The sequence below is a fragment of the Esox lucius genome, chromosome 20, assembly GCF_011004845.1.
Source record: "Esox lucius isolate fEsoLuc1 chromosome 20, fEsoLuc1.pri, whole genome shotgun sequence".
Taxonomy (NCBI): Eukaryota; Metazoa; Chordata; class Actinopteri; order Esociformes; family Esocidae; genus Esox; species Esox lucius.
Genome location: NC_047588.1, coordinates 33,429,798 through 33,443,946, shown reverse-complemented (window position 1 = coordinate 33,443,946; position 14,149 = coordinate 33,429,798). Strand labels below are relative to the sequence as shown.

Here is a 14,149-nt window from a genome sequence, read left to right as displayed (position 1 = left end):
TAGGGCTCCTTGCTCACACACGCCTTTGCAGTTCTGCCCAAACATTTTTCTATAGGATTGAGGTGAGGGCTTTGTGATGGCCTCTCCAATACCTTGACTTTGTTGTCCTTAAGCCATTTTACCGCAACTTTGGAAGTAGGCTTGGGGTCACTGTCCATTTGGAAGACCAATTTGTGACCAAGCTTTGACTTCCTGATTGACGTCTTCAGATGTTGCTTAAAAATAATCAGCATAATTTTCCTTACTCATGATGCCATCTATTTTGTGAAGTGCACCAGTGCTTTTTTAATTGTTTTCTTTTAATTGTAATACACCACTCAGGAATGTTGTCTTAGTAAACTACTCCTGATTGGTCTGTCATACTAGGAGGTGAATTTGTATTCCAGGGTAAGAACATTTGACTGAACCATATTTCACTCTAGGACTTTTCCACACTGCTCAAAAAAGATGAAGGGAACACTTAAATCTGTGTTCTCAATTCTGGCGTTCTCTGGTGAACGTCAATCGAGCTTCACGGTCATGGGCTGTGAGCACAGATGACCACTAGAGGATATTGGGTCCTCACGCCACCCTCATGGAGTCTGTTTCTGACAGATTGGTCAGAAACATGCACACCAGTAGCCCATTGGATGTCATTTTGTAGGGCTCTGGCAGTGCTCCTCCTGTTCCTTCTCACACAAAGGAGCAGATACCGTCCTTGCTGCTGGGTTGATGCCCTTCTACGGCCCTGTCCAGCTCTCCTCGAGTAATGGCCCGTCTCCTGGTATCTCCTCCATGATCTTGAGACTGTACTGGAAGACACAGCAAAACTTCTTGTGATGGCACATATGGATGTGCCATCCTGGAGGAGCTGGACCACCTGTGCAACCTGAATGGGCTGCAGGTACTGCCTCATGCTACCAGTAGTGACAAGGACACTAACAAAATGCAAAACTAGATAAGAATCAGTCAGGAAGGATAAGCAGAGAGAAATTGTCTGTGGCCACCACCTGTAAAACCATTCCCTTTTTGGGGGTTGTCTTGCTCCAATGCACCTGTTGTCACTTTCATATGCACCAAAACAGGTGACATTGATTCATAATCACTTATGCTTCCTAACTGGACAGATTGATATCCCTGAAGTTTAACGGACTTGGTGTTCTTTTTACAAGGGCCCATCAGGCTCTTGAGTGATTTTGGTTAGTTGGAAGACGCTTGCGTACCATCATTTTCAAATACTGCCACATTGTCAATAGGATTGAGCTAAGGCCTTTGACTGGACCTCTGTAAGACATTCACCTTTATCTTCTTGAAACACTCTTGGCATTGCACTTGAGATCCTCGCCCTGCTGAAAGGGGAATTCCCTCCCAGACTGTGCAGGTTCTCTTCTAGTATTATGCTCCATCCATTCTTTCAACTTAAATAAGATGCCTACTCCCTACTGATGAGAAGCATCCCCACAGCATGATGCTACCACCCCCATACTCCAGGTATGGTGAGTTGAGGCATAGTAGTGTTGGGTCCACAGCACACATAGCACTCTGAACTTTGTCCAAAAAGCTCTATGTCTCATTGAACCACAAAACATTTTCACGTGTGGCAGCTGGGTCACTCCTGCTTTCAGATTGTACTTTTTGAGTAACAGCTTCTTTCTTGCCACCCTTCAAATTAGGCCAGAGCAGAGCTCTTGATGATTTATCGGTGCATGATTACTCCACTCTCCCAGCCACCGAACTCATTAAGACTTTCAAAGTGCTTGTTGGTCTCTCTGTGGCTTCACTCACAAGTCTTCTTGTCTGAGTGCTGATTTTTGGGAGAAAGCCTTTTCTTGGCAGTGCCTGGGTGGAGTGATGCAGCTTCTATTTCCTGATTGTTTACCCAACTGTGCTCAGTGGGATACCCAAACATTTGAATATTATCTTCTATAGAATTCTGTTTGGTCTGCATTTTCCTTCAGATTCACAGCCTAACCCTGACAAATTATCCTTCAAAGATGATTCTTTTTTTAATCCAGAAAATCGGTAAGGCAAATTGTAAGGTAATTGTCGACACGTTAAGGGCAATTTTTTTCCATCTGTGTAAACTGAGAGTTTCCACAGAACATAGGTTATATATGCATGCAAGCAAATATTTCCCAACAAAGAACCAATGTCACAATACAATAATTGAGTGTCAGTGTTTTAAATGAAATGTTAAAAAGAACAAAATATCAACATACAATTTATAATTCAGTAAAATCTGAGAATTGGTCTGGGGAATGATACTAAATATACTAACACTAAATATTTGAATTCATTTAACTGTAAATTAATTTCTCTGATATATTTCCCACTCATTTCCTATTAGCTCATACTTTGTATGCTCACCACCCATTGCACCTTTTCACCATATCAAGGTCTGGGTATGTGTCAATTTACTTAGCAAATAAAGGTAGCCATTCTGATTCTGCCTTTTTGTAAAATGGGACAAACGATCCAGAACTAAAGACACTTGTAAAATTAGAGTAAACACGCTAGACATTTTACTGCATATGTTGTTATCGCTCGTGTCATCCTGTAAAAATGCAACATTTGGTTGAATACTACTGTGTAGCAAATGTAACTTGATTAAAACATTTCATAGAAACATAATTATAATTTGTTTAGGTACAAATATGTGAAGCTGTAATTAACACCATGTCATAGAGCAGTGGTTCCTCTTCAATTACTGGAGAAGATCCCAGGGTAGCCAACACGGGCTAGCTAGTTAATCTGGACAATTTATTAAGTAATTAAGAGCTCTCTAAGGTCTGCAATAACTGACAAGATGATAACCTTTGATGCCCTATCTAATTTCAGAATGTCATTTCACGAACACAATAATTACAACTTTCAAGAGTGTAAAGAGATGTTCACTAACAAGGGTTGAATTACAAATGGCACTCTATTCCCAATGTAGTAATTCAGTGCACTATTTTTAACCAGGGATCATAGAAAAAGAGTGTACTACATAGGGAAGAGTTCCATTTGGGACACACAAAGTTCTTCTGCAGGTAAGGGAACGCAGCGGGCAGCCGATCCAGTAAACCCGGCCTCTTGGGGCTACAGGTTGGAGCGAGTCAGCCATGGAAATTCCTATGACACACAAAAAGACAGACAGACACACAGACCACGGAAAATCAGATGAAAGAATATTGTGATTGGACGTTCTAAGGAAAAACGGCAGTGACATTCAGGCAATGTGGGCTGACTACAGCTACATTTGACGATATTCGAAGACTGCAGCAACACCTTCCTACCCCAGACATACAGCTGGAAAGAGGAAAACGGCATCACTAGGCCCCTGGCACTGCTCCCACCCCTCTGAGATGAACCCCTCCATAGGGGATTGGGAACACCGCGCCATAGGCGCTAAGAACATCATCCCACACTGGAAACAGAACTCAGAAGTGCGACCGCGCGTCTCTGAGGCCCTGGGCGTGCTTCCAGCCCCCCCGCACGGCCCCTGTTGTCGGGCATCCAATCCTCCAGTATGTCTGCATGGGGTTGGCGTGGAGACCTTGGTTCAACATAAACAGAGCCGGGCCGGGTCGCCCCCTCCTTATTAGGGGACCAGGAATAGAAAGGTCAGGTCGCCGCAGCTAAGAACGAAGGGATTGCGACGGTTCTGCAGCCGGTTGCACCTGGAGTCAAGGATTACCCAGCCGGACTCCCTGGGACCCTGGTGTTCACCCTCCCCAGGTTCTCCCATGTCACTGAGCTCCTGCTCTCGCTCCTCTGGCATCCAAGTGGAGATCATATCTTCTACAACAACGTGGTATTTGGAGGGATTTCCTTAACCCTACTTTCCTACCCAGGCCCTTCTCTGCTCCCTCTGGTCTCTCAGCCGTGCCACCCCTACAGGAGGGCAGCTCCCACTCAGCCAGGTCAAAGCTAATCTGTCCTGACAGCTCAATGGTGGAAGAAACCTTCTCTTTAAGCTGCGACAGCAGAGTCTCTGCCTATTTTCAGAACACCTTTGAGACCGTACATTTTTACAAAGAATTTGATCTATTCAGGAGCTAGCACACATTTGTCACCAATCATAAAGCCACAAGTAGGTGATTCAGGTAAGCTAGAGTCTGAGTAAGTTCAGGGATAACAAAACTGAAACATCTGGGGATCCCAAAGAAGAGGTTTGAGCACCACCTGACTAGGCAACAGGGGATCATTCCAGGTGGTGGTTACCTGTTGCTTTCTGTCAGACGACGGGTCTATGAGGACGTTCAGGAGACTGGGCCTCTCCCAGTCACTGAGGCTGATCTGTAACGCGCTGAGTAACTCCTCCTTGGTCCGCACCAGAAACCCTCGTCCTCCGAATGCGTTCATCACCTCATCATAGCGGGCATCGGGAAGCAACGTCACCGGGGGGGCTCTGGGGTGACAGAGGTCAAAGGGCAAGGTGAGCAACCTAACTTCCCTGAAGGGGATCCTGACACTGACATAACCTGGACTTCGTTTTTATACTATGCAGTATAATCTGTCCTTTGTTCTTCTTGATAAGTTAGGTGGTCAAGTGTTGGTTTTATTGCTTATCCCTGTCCAGTCTTTTCAGATGACCACACATACATGGGGTCGAAGGTCAAAGACCTCTGGTCAAAGGTAGTCCACCCCAGAGGGAATAGGGACACAGAACTCACACAGTGGTCAGTTCTCCCATCTTCCCCATCATTTCCCACGTCTCTGCATCCACGCCGCTGTAGATCCCATTGTTGTTGACCACGATGATGACCACCGGGAGTTTATATCTGGGCAGAGAGAAATTAACTATATGGTCAGTATGTTTTGACTCCCCTATGTTCCTGGGGTTATAGGTTTCAAGGGTCTTCGAGTTCTGATCTAGGATCAGCTCGTCTCATTTATGGCTCGATTAAGGCCGTCACAAAGACAGGCTGATCCCATATCAGCCAAGACACACTTTGAAATGAGAGATGTACCAACCTGCACATGGTCTCGACCTCCATCCCAGAGAATCCAAAGGCACTGTCCCCCTCCACACACACCACCCTCTGACCAGTGTTCTGGCCCCTCTGCACAGCTGCAGCCGCAATGGCAAAGCCCAGACCCACCCCCATTGTACCGAATGTGCCAGCATCCAACCTGCGTGTGCACACAAACACACACACACACACACAATAAGAATCTAGGTGTGTGCAGAGGTAGAGCAGGCAGTGTGTGTCAAGTAGGAAGCAAGGAACAACATGACACATCAAAGAGGCCATCTAGCCAGCCTCTCAGAGAGCAGCGCACTGACAAGTCTTCAGAGGTGTAACAGTTAAGCGCGCACAGGGCCACAACTCAACTATGGACGATGGCAAACTTTTGGCCTCTGCGAAAGGCGGTGTGCCTTGCCTGTGTCGAGGAAGGCAATTGGGCAGCATGGTGCGTCCGATGTCCATGGTGTTGGCACCCTCACTGACGAGGATACAATCCCGGGGAAGCAGCTGGCCGATGTGGTGGAACACTTGGTAGTAGGTCATGGGGCTGGTCACCTGTAGAGCGAGGGCCTGGAAGGAGGAGAAACAATCAACATTATATGTGTTACCTTCTGGTCATGTAGCAGACGCTCTAGCCAGGGGCTACTTACATTAGAGAATGTGTCGATTTTTCATACAGGCCCGAGTGGGAATCGGGGACACAACCCTGGCTTTGAAAACGCCGTGCACTACCAATGGAGCTACATGAGACTCTTGATTAGGAGGTTATATATGCTTATGAAAAAATCTATTTCTATCACAGGTGTTTTCAGCCTGTTAGGTAAATTCAGTAATACAGAGGCACAGTCAGAACCAAGCTGCCCATGTCACAGGCACACCGACACACCATTGTCATTTTTGTGTTAGCATCCATCTTCTGTTTCAACGTGGTCCACCATTCTGTATCAGCGGGGTACTTCCAGCCATCTTTGCGAACGTGATCTAGCAGCTGGAAGTCAAGATAGAAATAAGAAAACAAGCAAAACATAATTAAATACAAATTAATTTCCATTCATCAACGGTAGCTAGAAGCATTCGGATTGGTTCATATTTATCATAGACACATCAATTTCGACAGAGAGGAGGATCAGATGATTAGCTATATAATTCACCATACATATGTTGAAGTCCCTACCTGCTTGACAACTGCACTGATGTCCCCCAGGAGAGCAGCGGCGGGGCGCACATTGTTCCCCATCTCTTCAGCACAGAGATCCACCTTGACAGAACAGTATGGACCATTACTACAACATACCAGCCATGTTACGTGACACTGGGGGAGCAGAGAGATTAACACAAGTAGTAACAGCTGGAGGGGAGGCCTAACGTCAAGCTAAACAACAGAAATAACCAGGCACCACCACCCAGTGCAGAAGCTGAATATAGACAACCCACACAATACGCGCACACGCTCATCTTACGGCAGCCCTAAAAAGTATTCACAATCTTTTACTTCGCCAAATGTTTTAATATTGTGTTACAACATTAAATCAAAATGGATTTAATTAAGTCCACCATGTCAAAGTTAAAAATACAGTTTTATAAGTTATTATAAGATAAGTCTCAACGAGCTTTGCACAACGGGACACAGCAATTTTTGCCGTTCTTTGCAAAGTTGCTCAAGTCACATCAAGACGAATGGAAACCTGTGATAAAAAGCTATTTTTTCAAATAATCTCTACATAATCTGAATGGGATTGAAGTCCAGGTCCCACAACAGCTAACAACAGTAACCAGCCTTGGATCGGGGTCAATTCTATTTCATGTGAAAATCCAATTCCCCCTTCTTTCTTTCTTTTTTAAAAGAAAGGAAGTTGTTATTTTACTTTACTTCAAGAAATGGGTTAGCAAAATGGAATTTACTCTGACCCTGCTTTGTCAGGACCTTCAACCTACCTGGATGACCTTCACATGTGGGTCAAATCTGGGGGGGAGGCCGAAGTGAAGGATCCAGTTGAGCCTGGCACCAAGTAGGACTACAACATCAGCCTGGAGCAGAGCTCTATAGACCACACCATGATCACAGGAAGAGGAGGACAAGAAGACCGAAGGAGGAGGAGGACATGAGGAAGACGAGGATCAGAAAAGAGAATTGTGAGAGGACGAAGAAAAAAGACAATCAGGAAAAAAGACACCTGTTTGCACTGACTAGAAGACACTCACTTTCTTGGCTAGAAAACACTTCTATGAATTTCAGGAAGGGCCCTTTTAACCCCTCAGGAAGGGCCCTTTTAATCCCTCAGGAAGGGCTCTTTTACCCCCTCAGGAAGGGCTCTTTTACCCCCTCAGGAAGGGCCTTTTTAACCCCTCAGGAAGGGCCTTTTTAAACCCTCAGGAAGGGCCTTTTTATCCCCTCAAGAAGGGCTCTTTTACCCCCTCAGGAAGGGCTCTTTTACCCCCTCAGGAAGGGCCTTTTTAACCCCTCAGGAAGGGCCTTTTTAACCCCTCAGGAAGGGCCTTTTTAACCCCTCAGGAAGGGCCTTTTTAACCCCTCAGGAAGGGCCTTTTTAAACCCTCAGGAAGGGCCTTTTTATCCCCCCAAGAAGGGCCTTTTTATCCCCTCAAGAAGGGCCCTTTTAACCCCTCAGGAAGGGCCTTGTTACCCCCTCAGGAAGGGCCCTTTTAACCCCTCAGGAGGGGCCCTTTTAACCCCTCAGGAGGGGCCCTTTTAACCCCTCAGGAAGGGCCCTTTTAACCCCTCAGGAAGGGCCCTTTTAACCCCTCAGGAAGGGCCCTTTTAACCCCTCAGGAAGGGCCCTTTTAACCCCTCAGGAAGGGCCCTTTTAACCCCTCAGGAAGGGCCCTTTTAACCCCTCAGGAAGGGCCTTGTTACCCCCTCAGGAAGGGCCTTTTTACCCCCTCAGGAAGGGCCTTTTTACCCCCTCAGGAAGGGCCTTTTTACCCCCACATCAGCTAAAAATCCTTAACACATTAACCTTTTTAAGCATAAAGTTACAACTGTACATGAAAATAACGCTGAAATGATCTGACCAGGAAACTCCTAGTGTGATAATGACAGGGTTGAAGTATCTTAAATCAGTTTTTCAGGTTCAAGTTAAAACGGTGGTGATAATCTCCTGGTCCTACTTTCTTCAGTCTGAGAGGAGAAGAGGCCTGACCTGGAGCGAGCAGCAGCTACACAGTTTGGGTGGTTGTCAGGTAACAGTCCTTTACCCATGGGAGTGGGCAGAAAGGGCAGGCCACATCCCTCCACCAGCTCCCTCAGAGGCCCCTCTGCTCGTCCATGGGCTGCACCTGAAGAGGGCAACCACCACCCGGTCATCAACAGAATGGTCCTACAAGTGGGGGTGATTACATTCAGAAGACTGCAACACCATTAAAACATTCAGACTGTTATTATTACTGTTATTTTCCCAGGAAAGTTGAGAACATGTGTGGACTTGATCAGGAACCGAACGACAGATTTTTGTTGAGACTCACTGAAGCCACCCTTCAGCTACTGGTCAAATGCTCTAACCAGTAGGCTACCTGCCTCCCCAAGATAGACATATAATGTGTAGAACATTCCTCTCCAACAGGAAGAATAGGAATCATGTAACCTCTAAACATTGCATTTCCATCTGCAGCTTCACACGTGTCCTCGTTTCCAACTGTGGTATTAGTAGCATCATAGCTGTTCATACATCACAGCTTGAAAAGCAATGCACACCTTTGCCAATGATGAGTAAAGGCCGTTTGGCTCCTTTAAGGACAGCCAGTGCTTCTGTGATTGACATATTGTCTGCCAAACTCACAGGAGGAGGAGGACAACAGGGCACCTCTCTGCGGAGCAAAACAATAGACAACGTCAAATAGTAGAATGTGAAATGAAACAATGCTGTCGCTATATGTATTTTTTTCAGGAAAACATTCCATATAAAGTTGTGTTGTACACATATTCAACAGTATCACACTAAATGGCTGGAAACCAACCTGACTCGGCTCCTGTTCACTTTGGCGTTGACCATGTCCCCGGAGATGTCCACATACACAGCACCAGGACGACCATACATACTGGTGCGTACCGCCTAAAACCCACCAGACACCCTTCCATTTAGAATACATACTGGTGCGTACCGCCTAAAACCCACCAGACACCCTTCCATTTAGAATACATACTGGTGCGTACCGCCTAAAACCCACCAGACACCCTTCCATTTAGAATACATACTGGTGCGTACCGCCTAAAACCCACCAGACACCCTTCCATTTAGAATACATACTGGTGCGTACCACCTAAAACCCACCAGACACCCTTCCATTTAGAATACATACTGGTGCGTACCGCCTAAAACCCACCAGACACCCTTCCATTTAGAATACATACTGGTGCGTACCGCCTAAAACACACCAGACACCCTTCCATTTAGAATACATACTAGTGCGTACCGCCTAAAACCCACCAGACACCCTTCCATTTAGAATACATACTGGTGCGTACCGCCTAAAACCCACCAGACACCCTTCCATTTAGAATACATACTGGTGCGTACCGCCTAAAACCCACCAGACACCCTTCCATTTAGAATACATACTGGTGCGTACCGCCTAAAACCCACCAGACACCCTTCCATTTAGAATACATACTGGTGCGTACCGCCTAAAACCCACCAGACACCCTTCCATTTAGAATACATACTGGTGCGTACCGCCTAAAACCCACCAGACACCCTTCCATTTAGAATACATACTGGTGCGTACCGCCTAAAACCCACCAGACACCCTTCCATTTAGAATACATACTGGTGCGTACCGCCTAAAACCCACCAGACACCCTTCCATTTAGAATACATACTAGTGCGTACCGCCTAAAACCCACCAGACACCCTTCCATTTAGAATACATACCGGTGCGTACCGCCTAAAACCCACCAGACACCCTTCCATTTAGAATACATACCGGTGCGTACCGCCTAAAACCCACCAGACACCCTTCCATTTAGAATACATACTGGTGCGTACCGCCTAAAACCCACCAGACACCCTTCCATTTAGAATACATACTGGTGCGTACCGCCTAAAACCCACCAGACACCCTTCCATTTAGAATACATACTGGTGCGTACCGCCTAAAACCCACCAGACACCCTTCCATTTAGAATACATACTGGTGCGTACCGCCTAAAACCCACCAGACACCCTTCCATTTAGAATACATACTGGTGCGTACCGCCTAAAACCCACCAGACACCCTTCCATTTAGAATACATACTGGTGCGTACCGCCTAAAACCCACCAGACACCCTTCCATTTAGAATACATACTGGTGCGTACCGCCTAAAACCCACCAGACACCCTTCCATTTAGAATACATACTGGTGCGTACCGCCTAAAACCCACCAGACACCCTTCCATTTAGAATACATACTGGTGCGTACCGCCTAAAACCCACCAGACACCCTTCCATTTAGAATACATACTGGTGCGTACCGCCTAAAACCCACCAGACACCCTTCCATTTAGAATACATACTGGTGCGTACCGCCTAAAACCCACCAGACACCCTTCCATTTAGAATACATACTGGTGCGTACCGCCTAAAACCCACCAGACACCCTTCCATTTAGAATACATACTGGTGCGTACCACCTAAAACCCACCAGACACCCTTCCATTTAGAATACATACTGGTGCGTACCACCTAAAACCCACCAGACACCCTTCCATTTAGAATACATACTGGTGCGTACCGCCTAAAACCCACCAGACACCCTTCCATTTAGAATACATACTGGTGCGTACCGCCTAAAACCCACCAGACACCCTTCCATTTAGAATACATACTGGTGCGTACCGCCTAAAACCCACCAGACACCCTTCCATTTAGAATACATACTGGTGCGTACCGCCTAAAACCCACCAGACACCCTTCCATTTAGAATACATACTGGTGCGTACCGCCTAAAACCCACCAGACACCCTTCCATTCCTTAAATGACAAAATGCATTAAGTAGAAGGCACGTTCATAAGGCAACGTCAGGCAATATCAGAAGTGCAGAAATAATGGTTAGGGACTAAACATTTTGAAGCCTGCAGAGAGAATGGAGCAGACAAGACAGAGAATGAAGGAGGAGACCGTACCTTCTCCACCACTGAGGGGATCATATCCAGACTGCTGGGCCTAGCAGAGAACTTACTGTACAGCCTGCAGGCCTCCACCTGAGAGTCAAAGAGGACAACAAATGGCAAACAAATTTCCTCCAACAGCCATTAAAATGACATTCTAATCCCAAACCACTGGGCAACTAAACTGTCGTCAGAGGTAACATGGTAGCCTAGAGTATAGAGCTTCTCACTGGTAAGCCAAATGTTACTAGATAGAGATAAAAAAAATAAAAGAAAATAAAAGGTTAAATACGTTGTTTTTTTTATACGACTACTCAAGAAATGACTTGTAATATTGGCACCATTGTTAGTTTATTATGTTTTGCAACCAGGAGGGTAGCATTCCAGGAGCCCAAAACAGCTCCCCCTGCACCTGCATGACAGCCACTGAGCTGTCCTGCAGTACGTTGAAAAAGATCTGCAGCTAACATTAGTCATGGCAGCTAGTAATGATTGACCAGGACTTTGAATTAGGGGCAATACTATGTTTAACTTTGATGAAGACATCACTGACAGTGGTTCCTAGCTGAAAAACCTGTCCACACTGTCATGTCCTGTAGATATTCTTCATTATTCCTAAAGTGGCCTGATGTCAATATAATAATCCTTCTGAACCCAGAAGACATCTGTCCAACAAGACAACAATTGCACTATACAGGCTTGAAAATACTGCCAATAATCCATAGCTCAGAAATTCATTCCTGAAGGGGCAAATGTTTAGTACAATTATCCTCATGTTGACTTGCAATGTTGCAATGTTGTTATTAGCAAATATCAGCAATGCTCATCAAATGGCAAGCAATATAATTGTCGAGGGAGTGCACGCTACCTGAAGCGTGAGTTGGTTTATGCGAGTGATCGACATGTCTACCAGGCATGACTACCAGGCATGTCTACCAGGCATGTCTACCAGGCATGTCTACCAGGCATGTCTACCAGGCATGACTACCAGGCATGACTACCAGGCATGACTACCAGGCATGACTACCAGGCATGACTACCAGGCATGACTACCAGGCATGACTACCATGCATGACTACCATGCATGACTGTGTGGATATCTATGATGCAACCACACACTTGACTATGACTGCTTTGAGACATTCTGTTGACCATCTACACAATGGATTGAGTAGTAAAAACATGTGGAAGTGTATTTGGGGTATAATCCCCCTTTTATCTTTGCCTGGGAGTCCAACACGTTCCCAAGTCTGAAATGGTTTAATCGGTACCTGTGGAAACTCCTGAAAAGCCCCTGTGGTCTCCTGATTTTGATCAGATGAACCTCCGACAACAATCACTGGCCTTCAGAGAGAAGGACAAGATGACAAGATGACACAATAACATACACTAACAAGCTGATGTATCTAAAGACAAGACCCCTGAAACATTAATCGGGTCTGTTCATAGAGTTATATTATATAGCGTACCAACAGTTCATGTTGGCGTTGGCCATTCCACCGAGTGCATGTATGAGCCCAGGTCCTGACACCACCAGACATACACCTGGACTGTAGGGAAGCAGCGAGAAATGAATAGACGGCATTATAACACCAGTATAAGAAAGCAATGGGGTGGCAATTATACTGCATTTTGGCTTTGTTTGCAGTGAGGGTATCGCTAAAGCCAATGGCTGTTTTCTACTGAGAAATCTCCTACCGTCCTGTAAGATACCCAACAGCAGATGCAGCATAGCATGCCTGTTGGAGGATAAGACCAGTAAGTCTCTATTTTTATGTATCAAGAAGATTTTGAATTCTGTAAAATACAGATCACTTACTGCTTGTTCGTTGCGCATTCCCACATACTTGATTCCAGAGGCTTGAGCTGCCATGGCAACTTCAATGATAGGGACACCAACTATTCCAAACATATACTCTACATTCTGCAGTGAAATACACAAGGATGGACAGTAAGTAAATTATGTTTGTTTTCCACAGTTTGAAACATTTGACACACGCGTAAGAATCAACAAAGGTGACCACTGTTGCCAAATATCAAACTTTAACTTATCGAATTATGTTGCTAGAACACTGAAAATATCGATACTCCAGTGCATTGACCTTGCGCACACTTTCGCAAGTTGCAGCGTTAAACTGTGCCAGTGTCAAGGACATGATCAGTGACTAATGTGTTTTGCGAACTTTTTGTTAACACCTACGGTACAAACCACCGTTTTTTGGTATACACATAATTCACCTTACCTGAGCTTTCAGTGCTTCAGCAATGAGCTGAGCTCCGGTGACATCTTCCATTTTTATTGTGAAGATTTCTGTTAAAAAGTGCAAACAAGGCTAAGAATGATTGGGCTTGCTGTTTGAATAAATCAAATTCAGTAACTTAAAAGTCGTTATAAGATGTGGTCATTTCTTGCAAATGTTTTTGTTCGGATTCTATAAATACATTTAATTCGATCAATAGAAGTTTAGCTACCACAAAAAACACAATAATTCTTTTAAAGAGTGACTTCATCCAGCAGTGCCGTATCTGTACCTAACATGAGCTGTTTAGAACTCTTCCGGGTATACGACCGTCAGCATCACGTCATACATTAGAACACGCAGAACCATAGTTTGGCGGAAACTCAAATATTTACTTTCTTAACTCCAGATCAAGTTTAAAGGTTTATTTGAAAAATGCAACGAACCACACCGCGTCATCCTACACAAAATAATTCTCAATACTACGTAGTGAGAGTTAAGAATAATATATAAGCAAAAATATAGCCAGACAAAAAATAATAAAGCAACCCTATACATAACACTGTACATGTATACTAGCCTTAGTTTAAAAAGGAGTACTGTAAACTAGCAGCAATCTGGGTAGTATTATTGAACATTATAGATATAGCAGTAATATCCATAACAAGTACAGTGGATATAAAATGTCTAAACACCCCTGTTAAAATGCCAGGTTTTTGTGATGTAAAAGAATGAGACAAATATAAATAATGTCAGAACTTTTTCGACGTGACCTATAATGTGGAAATTATTTTGTACCCTTACATACATTCAAAGGAATATTTTTATGCCCATTAAATGTACCTGAAAGTACATCAAAGCATCTGGAAT

The 14,149-nt window shown here is 44.9% G+C and overlaps 1 protein-coding gene across 2 annotated transcripts; it reads right to left on the bottom strand.

Moving 5' to 3' along the window:
* Positions 1-1,057: 1,057 nt before the first annotated feature.
* On the bottom strand, positions 1,058-13,593 carry hacl1 (2-hydroxyacyl-CoA lyase 1). Of its 2 annotated transcripts, XM_034289129.1 has the most exons (18): positions 13,572-13,586; positions 13,283-13,350; positions 12,859-12,963; positions 12,738-12,778; positions 12,509-12,589; positions 12,311-12,383; positions 11,055-11,132; positions 8,907-9,001; positions 8,644-8,756; positions 8,093-8,228; positions 6,870-6,975; positions 6,109-6,192; positions 5,821-5,922; positions 5,350-5,504; positions 4,939-5,097; positions 4,638-4,745; positions 4,186-4,372; positions 1,058-3,093 (listed from the first exon to the last, which is right to left on the bottom strand). In XM_034289129.1, the coding sequence occupies exons 1-18, from the start codon at positions 13,576-13,578 to the stop codon at positions 3,061-3,063; spliced, it is 1,731 nt and encodes a 576-aa protein (XP_034145020.1). In that variant the 5' UTR covers positions 13,579-13,586; the 3' UTR covers positions 1,058-3,060. The 2 variants fall into 2 exon arrangements, with proteins under 2 accessions (XP_034145020.1, XP_034145021.1); XM_034289130.1 differs by having other exon boundaries at positions 13,283-13,593.
* Positions 13,594-14,149: the final 556 nt, after the last annotated feature.

Excerpts from the sequence above, each read along its gene's own strand:
- hacl1 (XM_034289129.1), bottom strand. Across the intron at positions 12,590-12,737 it reads GTTGGGTATCTTACAGGACG|TCCAGGTGTATGTCTGGTGG; the intron begins GTAGGAGATTTC and ends GCTTCCCTACAG. Across the intron at positions 6,193-6,869 it reads CACATGTGAAGGTCATCCAG|GTGGATCTCTGTGCTGAAGA; the intron begins GTAGGTTGAAGG and ends TGTTCTGTCAAG.